Raw genomic sequence first — 8,428 nt, 5'->3', positions numbered from 1 at the left:
TATGAAAGCACTAGCCCTAATCCTTTAAAAGTTAATTATGGTCAATATTTGCTTTTTTAAAGTAGGTCAAACTCATAGGTCAAGGTCAAAGGGTCAAAGTTCTTGGTATCCAATGAAGCGTCTTCTCACAAGGATTTAATATTTGAAGTATGAAAGCCCTATCCCTTACCGTTCAAAATTTAAGTTATGGCCAAGGTTAAAGTTTTTCACAAGTACAGAAATCTACAAGGTCAAGGTCAAAAGGTCAAGGATGTTGGTATCCAATGAAAGGACAAAGTATACATATGTGAAGTATAAATGTCCTGGTATCTACTGTTCAAAAGATATGGCCAAAGTAAAAGTTTAAAATTTTCATGTAAAAGTGGGTCAAACTCCAAGGTCAAAAGGTCAAATTTGGTGGTGCCCAAAGAAAGGTCTTGTCACAAGGAATACACATGTGAAATATGAAAGTCATGGCTCCACCTGATCAAAAGTTATGGGCAAGGTTAAAGTTTTTGCGGACAAACAGACAAACAGATAGACAGAGAGACAGACAGACGGACACGACAAAAACTATATAACCCCAAAACTTCGTTTACGGGGGCATAAAAATATCTTTGCAGTTCTACAAACCAAGTTCAAGGCTGACGTATACCGAAAAGCGCTCAATTTCTCCCACTTCGTTTATTAGTGTGACCCTACTTTCACTTTTGTCACATGATGATCATGAACGCGGAAGAGAATGAAACAGAACAGATTTAAATGGATATTTATACAATTAGTGACTGTTATAGGACTTGTTTATAGTCAAGTATGTCAACCACTGACTTCAGAATTATCAACGGCCTATATTTTCCGTCACCAGCCTTCACTGTTTACAAATGAAGTGGAGTCTTTTAAAACTATCATTCCTGCATCAAACGTAACAGATAAGTGCTGTGCGTATCTAAATGACTTTGCCGACAATGCGTCCAATTTTATAAGGTGTTCAGTGGAACGAGCAAGGCCACTTAGATTCTGTGAAAAATGTGTTGATTCTTTTGCAACTGTGACCAGTATTTATAATGACATAGAAAAGGCAAGTTTTTAGCTAATTGGCATTTTAAAATGACATAGAAAAGGCAAGTTTTTACTTCATTGGCTGTTTTGGAACAGTGTACATATGAATATACTTTAATTTAAGAACTTAGAAGCTAGCTATTTTGAAATAATGACAAACTATCTTGGAAAAGCTTCGTAGCCTCCTTTTTATCTTTGTGCTCCAGAGAATTTATGTATATATGCTGATATGGGACATTAATATGAAACTCTAAGCAAATTAAAAAGTGTTTTTATCTTATGAAAGTTGTATTATCCACTTCTAAAATGATTATTAACAAAAATTGTATTCTCTGACAAAGGTAGCTATGCGTTATTGAAAAGTTTTATCTTTATAGCTTGAAAATCACTAGTGAAACAAATGTGTAAATGTATTAAATTTGGCGTGTACGATATTTGGCGGAAATTCAATTTTCAACAAGTTAGCTTAAATTTGATTTAGCGCTGTCTGAAGTTGCTAGTTATAAAAGTTAATAAACAAGGCATTTAGTGGTGTACTTGAATTAGCGGACTCTGCTTTTCGCCAAAATCACTAAAAAGAATACCTCGCTTAATGTAATATGTTAACAGTAGGTCTAATTGACATAATTAATAGTTATAATTTATGTACTTACCTTTAGAATGTTGGAGGCTGCCATGTGTTCCTGTTGGATGCTGACAGAGTACAGGCCATTCTACAGATTCATACGATGATAAAGGCACTGTGGGATGCTTCAGACTGCAACAGTAAGTCTATCATTATGATGGAGTCTATAAATTGATTGATTGATTATTGTTTACTTTCCTTCTTGAGAATTTTTCACTCATATGGAGACGCCACCACTTATCGGTGGAGAGCTGCAAATTTTGTCCTATACTCAGCACCTAGGGCCATTGAGCAGAGAGGGATATTTTGGGTGCCAGCACCTACTGCAGCATGGGACCTTGGATTATACGGTCTCATCTGAAGGATCTGTCTCCATCACGTCCATGTCCCTCAGAGGGATTCGAACCCGTGACGTAAGGATCAACTCCTAGTCCTTACCTCACGAATCTAGAGCAGCACAATGCAGACGACTGGAGTTTTTCCAGTTAGGGATTTAAGCAAGAGTTATTCCCCATAGCCCCCATATTGTACATATAGGTCAACATTCCCTTATTCCTTTATTATTCAACCAAGTTCAATTTGTTATTACTGGTTACTGAGGTATAGATACCATTATTTTTCTAATGAATATACATTACTTTGTAAAAGCCTCTATTAATTCATAATTTAAGACTGCAAATATTTTACCCCATATATTTCTTGCATGCATGTTCAAAATTGGTTTCCCAAAATAGAAAATTCTACAATTCAATTTGTTGATTGACCAATAAAGGGCCCTCTAGGGGCAGAAAGAAAGTTGATTGTTAAAATGTATATAATGGTTATGAACATACACATGAAATACAATATACATAAGTAGGAAAGAGTTGCTTGATGGCGGCTAAGGGGAATAACTCTGAGGCAAAATACTTCATATGAAAACAGTCAATTGTTATGAGATTTGATAGCTCAGGGAGAGTGTCTTCAAACAATGAACTAAGATTTTCCCTTCAGGAATAATTGACCCTCATGAAAATGCACATGCATGTGTATGTGATTTTTACAGTACCCAATTAGAAGATTAAGTTGAGTGTCCCTAATCATCTTGATCATACAAATAACAAGGATCCATCATTTAATGTTCATAAACATAGGGATATATCAAAGATATGGCTAATAAAGTGTACAAAATGAAATTAAGTCGGATGCTTTCAACTTGATTTGATCTCCCCCAGTGAGACTTTCTGCAGTGACATTATGCTCAGTATCAATATGACAAATAGACTGTATATTTTTTAATCTTGTTTTCATGCAGTGAGAGACTGAGAGTCTTTTTTTTAACCTTAAACTTTCCAATGTAATCAAGATTTACCTGATCATAAGAATGAGATCTATTTTTTTCATGCAGTTAGATTGTAGACATGGTAGAGTTGGTCAAAGCTGAACACGACTCATAATTATATAGGCCTATGCCATTTTTGATATCATTATTTCAATTAATACATCAACACCAGGGTATATACTCTTCAGATTTGTTACACCTGAATGCTTCATTGTCACAGGTATTGGTGTGGAATTCAAACTGTTTGTATTAAACATAGGGATATATCAAAGATATAGCTAAAGTGTACTTTTATAATTATCCAATAAAAATAATAATATCCAATAAGAATAATTCAGATATTTCACATCACATACACCGCATTGTTATACATGAAAAAATAAAAGATTTTATGCCACAATTTTACTTACAATTCAGAACAGTCCAAAAGATTTTACATCTATTTCTCTAGGGTAAGGGTGGAACAAAGCAAATATGGCTTCAGATAATTACTTTCAAAACAGGAAGTTTGTTAGACAAAGAACATTATATTTTGAAAAATATATTTTTTCTCTAAATAACTTTTTATCTATTTCACACTTTAGTAATATTCCTATTAAATAAACAAGGTTCTATCATTTAAAATTATTGTTGATATATGATTCTGAAATTTTTGTATGAAACATGCATCAGTATAAGCATTAATTAAATGGACAATAAGTGTAAGGTGTGACTGGTCAAGTGGGTCAGCACTGGCTCAACAGTCCAAAGGTCCCCGGATCAAACACCGGCAGGGGCAAAAAATTTTTATTGATAAAATTTATTTTTATATGTTTAATAATTAAATCACTATCTTACATTACAAATTCCTGCATTAGACGAAGTATTTGTTATATTTTTGTTGCTACTGAGTGCTGTATGCATGTAGCATTCATGTACATGATGTATGTCTGTCTACAGCAATGTCATCTGATTACAATGAACAGTGTCGGAAGTCAAGCCCTATATATAGCAGTCTTCAAATTTATCAAGAATCCAAACAAAAATGGCAGACACATTCCTTGTACAAATTGTATGCAGCTTTAATAGTTAGTATGAGAAAAAAGTACTTGTGAACTCTTGAGGTCAAGTACTGTTGTAACAAATGTAAATAAAACAGTACAATAATGCCAGTGACATTTTGATCAACAAACGTAAACTCAGCGACACATTTATCAAATAACAGTTATTGGTTATCTGCTTTGTAAACATGATCAAGTTAGCAAGTGATAAAGGGGGGTAATTCCTATGAAAAAAAAAACATACAAAAAAATTTTTTTTTAGATTGTTTTACGAGTGGATCTATTGATGTGGAACAGAATGGCACTGTGACTTATAAGTATAACACAGACACGATGGACTTCATGGGAAAGTATGATAACTTCACGGAATGTGTGGATAGATACACCAACGGTACCTATCCAGATTTCACAGTAAGCTTTACTTACAACTGTAAATAAGTTTTTATTCGTGAGAACTTTATTTTTTACATAAATAATAATGCAAGGGCATCTGCTTTGAGAAAATTTTATTCTTAAAAATTTTTTTTTCTGTCATGGTTTATATAAACAGCAATAACCAGAATTCCAGAAAATTCTGGAAAGCTTAAAACTTAATCTTATAGGTAATAGGCATTTCATGGAAATAAGGTTACACCAAAATTTGGCATTCTTAATTACACGTCCTAGGTAGCTTCATTGGTATGTCTGCATTACATGTAGTATCAGAACACTGAGTGAGTAAATCTCTGACAATACCAGTTTAGTTTACAATGAATTTATGACCTTGAACTTTGACCTTAAAATCAATGGGGGTCTTCCTTAGGTCACAGGGCGTGGTTTATATATTAATAATTTTTGTAGCCCTTCATATTTTTATGCCAATAGAGACAGTATTTCAAGCTGAGTTTTGGAAATTTTTTTTTTTTTCAAATTGCTTACCACACTTTTCAAGGAATATTACAGAATACTGTTTTCTTCTTTACAGTCCATTAATTACACGGTATGCCATGCCTGCTTACAGATGTATCAAGGCCTCAATGATCATTATGCAGACATGAGAAAGAGATACAATGGAAAAATTTGTATGGATCTTGTTGATATGGTGTGTATTATATGCATTTATATAAGATCTAAGAGACTGAGGAAGATTTTATCCTGATCAAACTCAATTTAGTAAACTTGATCAGCAACTCTCAACATAGTACAGTGTATATCTACATCTTCACTAGCCAAGGGTTTCCGATCCGAAATCTACTCAGAGTAGATTTTGGGTCGGAAACCCTTGGCTAGCGAAGATGATATATCTACTGAATTTAGAAAGCTTTCATTCTAAGGGACAGAACTCTATATAGAAAACTATAGAAATGATTTTGTAATACATGTAAAGAGTTAGAAAATAAGTTCTCAAAAATATAAAGACTGAGAAAATTAAGTTCTCAAAATTCTTATATTTCGTCAACTGATGAAAATATACATACAATAAAATAATCAAGGTTTATATAGCAGGAGAGAAATAACTGAAAGTTTATTAATTGAACTGGAATTTTAATATCCAATGTTGACCATCAATTAAATCTTTGTAGAGTAACTGTCAAATTGGTCTTCAAAAAGTTTTCTGCATGCAGCTTATACCATCGGTAGATCTAGAATTATTTTTAATACTGCTCTTTTTTTCATAATTTCAGATGATTTAACTTATTAAAATAAATATACAAAACAAATCATCAAGGTGTATTATATCAGCACAGAGATTAATATATTAATGGATCTAAAAGCTAACTTCTTGATGACCATCTATTCAATTAAATCTTTGTAAATCCATGGTCTTCAACAAGTTTTCTGCATGCAGTTTATATATTAGATCAAGACTTATTCACAGCTTATCATTTTTTTCCCCATTATTTCAGATGAATTACACTCGCCTGATGTGGGGAGATGCCAGGGACTTGAACTGTACAAACCACGACAGGGACGACATGCCTGTACTGCTCACCAGCATCATTCTACTCACCATACCATTCCTGTTCTACGGAGCCACCTGTATTTGTGGGGAAAGAAAGAAGCTCAAAATCATGACTCGTAAGTGGGTTTGTTTACTCTGTGTATAATGTATGGGATTAAGCATTGTCCAAGATGTGGAAATATGAATTCAGACAAGCAGGATATTTTTGGTTCATGTACGCGTAGCACCAGCAGGATTTTATTTTTTTTCTCACAATTTTATGAACTATTTTAAATCTCACCTTTGTTAAACAAATTAATGTAAAAAAATTTAAATTAAGATGGTCAATATTTAGGGAATAACTATATCCTCTAATTTAGTATTTGCGACCGTTAATGCTGATTTAATGGTTGCAAACTAAATTTTACCAGCAACACGTAAGCAAAGCCAGTAAAATGCATTTTTTTGGTTTATGTCTTATTTTGTGTTGAGTTTCGTTATATGAAATATGTCACGGAGCATTGTTTTTTTGCGACACTCTATTATGACATCACAATAAAAAGCTTTAACTCTAATGCTTGTTTTACTGCTTCAGACAAAGCACATTAGCCAATCAAAATGTGTCTTACAAATCAATTGCAGTAGAATATGTTATTTTCTCAAACAATTTTGCCTTGTCACAGTTTTGTACTAGTGTATTTGAAATTTAACCTATTACACATGTACTGTATACAGGGAAATTTTCGCCCCCGTTTTATTTTCGCCTCTTTCGCTCTCTTCCCGATTGGGCGAATTTAAAACGGTGCGAATCCAAATAACACAGCATAATTTCTTAAACAAAACTTTGAGTGGGCGAATTTAAAGTGGGGCGAAATTTTTTGCAAGTGTGAAAAGGCGAAAATAACACGGGGCGAAAATAACCCTGTATACAGTATATATAATTTGCCCACTTGTAAGTTGGGCGAAGGATGCAAAAATAAACTAAGGCAAAATTTCCTTGTAATTCAGTAACTCTTGACTAATTTGAATTTGTTTTTCTTAATTGATTTTTTTTCCATTTCTAGAGAAAAGATTAAAGAATCCAATTTCAGTGGAGGTTTCTAAAACAGACAACTCACATTCAAACCATGTTAATAGTATATCCTGAAATCAATGGTGGAAAGCCAGAAGAATTCTCAAAGGAAGAATGAAATCTGACTTCTACAGTTACAGAGAATTGTATTGTATTGTCAAAGATGACATTGGAAACACAACAAAAATGTTTAGGATATGATTACAATTATTATATAAGCTGTGTTAAAACTTTTAGTAGGTCTTCTCCACAAGATCACATTTACTTCATTTAAACAATAAAATGCTTTCTTTGTTTGTTATTACTGGAATTAACGGAAGCAGCTGTTGCAGAAAAAATACATAACCCGCTTACGCGGGTTATGTTAATTTTTTCTGCAATAGCTGCGACCGTTAATTCTAGTAATAACAAACAAAGAAAGACATTTTATTGTTTATATTTATATCTGTTTAAATAATCATTTAAAGTAGAATAAAAAAGATTAATTATTGTATTAATGATGCGAACGTCTTTATACGTTTCATTGATGGAACAGCCACTGATCAAGAAATCTGTACAGGCGACATGCCTTATGTAGTTCATGCAGTGATTAACGCAATGGGTTTTCTTAAGAAATAAAGGAGAAAATATTCAGTGGATGTAAATATATTGTGTTAAAGACAAATGTCCTCTTCCTTTTTTTGGAGGGTTTAAAAAAATTATTTTACTTGAGCCATTACAGAGTTATCAAACTTGATTTGACAGCACTTTAAAATCTGGTGTCCCTATACAAAGTGGGAAATATATTGAATGTTTTTATGTTGAAATAATTTCTTTGTTTGAAGTTGTTTAAAAACAGAGGAAAGCGCGTTTTACTGTTACACCAAGAAATGTGCAGTGTACCCGGTAAATTCTTTGACAAATCATAACTGAGTATTGAATGAAAAATCAGAACTTTTTAAGAATGTTTTTATTCCTGAAAGGTTTAATCATGTGAATAGCAAATGTTCATTGTCAATATATACAAACATGTTTAATGCTACTGTGATAGCAACATGCATACTTTAATATGCATGCCACAGGAATTGTCAGTTTGTTTATTCCAAACATCTCTTGTGTGGAAAGGACTTTTACCGGTAAATTACTCTCTTCTCACTTTCTCTAGTCTAGTATATATTATATGTGCTGAATAAAATGTAGTTAAAAAACATTACTTGTCTTACACTAACACTAATGAATGATTTTAAGACCTTTTGACCTCTAAATCAAATAGGTCCTTTAGATCATAGTGGATTGTGATTTAAAATTTCACTGCAAAATTAAGCTCAAAGGCTCCTTGAAATATTGCCCAGAAAAAAAAAGTATAAAATTATACAGACGTTTTGTCCTCAAAATCAAGTGATTTTCATTAGCCCTTAAGGATTGTGATATA

At 32.8% G+C, this 8,428-nt stretch overlaps 1 protein-coding gene across 1 annotated transcript; it reads left to right on the top strand.

Moving 5' to 3' along the window:
- Positions 1-602: 602 nt before the first annotated feature.
- On the top strand, positions 603-8,206 carry LOC134247967 (osteopetrosis-associated transmembrane protein 1-like). The gene is made up of 6 exons (XM_062730362.1): positions 603-1,057; positions 1,698-1,803; positions 4,287-4,435; positions 4,989-5,105; positions 5,911-6,082; positions 7,010-8,206. The coding sequence occupies exons 1-6, from the start codon at positions 722-724 to the stop codon at positions 7,090-7,092; spliced, it is 963 nt and encodes a 320-aa protein (XP_062586346.1). The 5' UTR covers positions 603-721; the 3' UTR covers positions 7,093-8,206.
- The last annotated feature ends 222 nt before the right edge of the window (positions 8,207-8,428 follow it).

This window comes from Saccostrea cucullata, unplaced genomic scaffold (assembly GCF_032062105.1).
Source record: "Saccostrea cucullata isolate Sc308-1 unplaced genomic scaffold, CSIRO_AGI_Scuc_v1 ctg448, whole genome shotgun sequence".
NCBI classification, from domain to species: domain Eukaryota; kingdom Metazoa; phylum Mollusca; class Bivalvia; order Ostreida; family Ostreidae; genus Saccostrea; species Saccostrea cuccullata.
The sequence above is the reverse complement of the archived record's forward strand: the minus strand, read 5'-3'. Positions and strand labels throughout refer to the sequence as shown.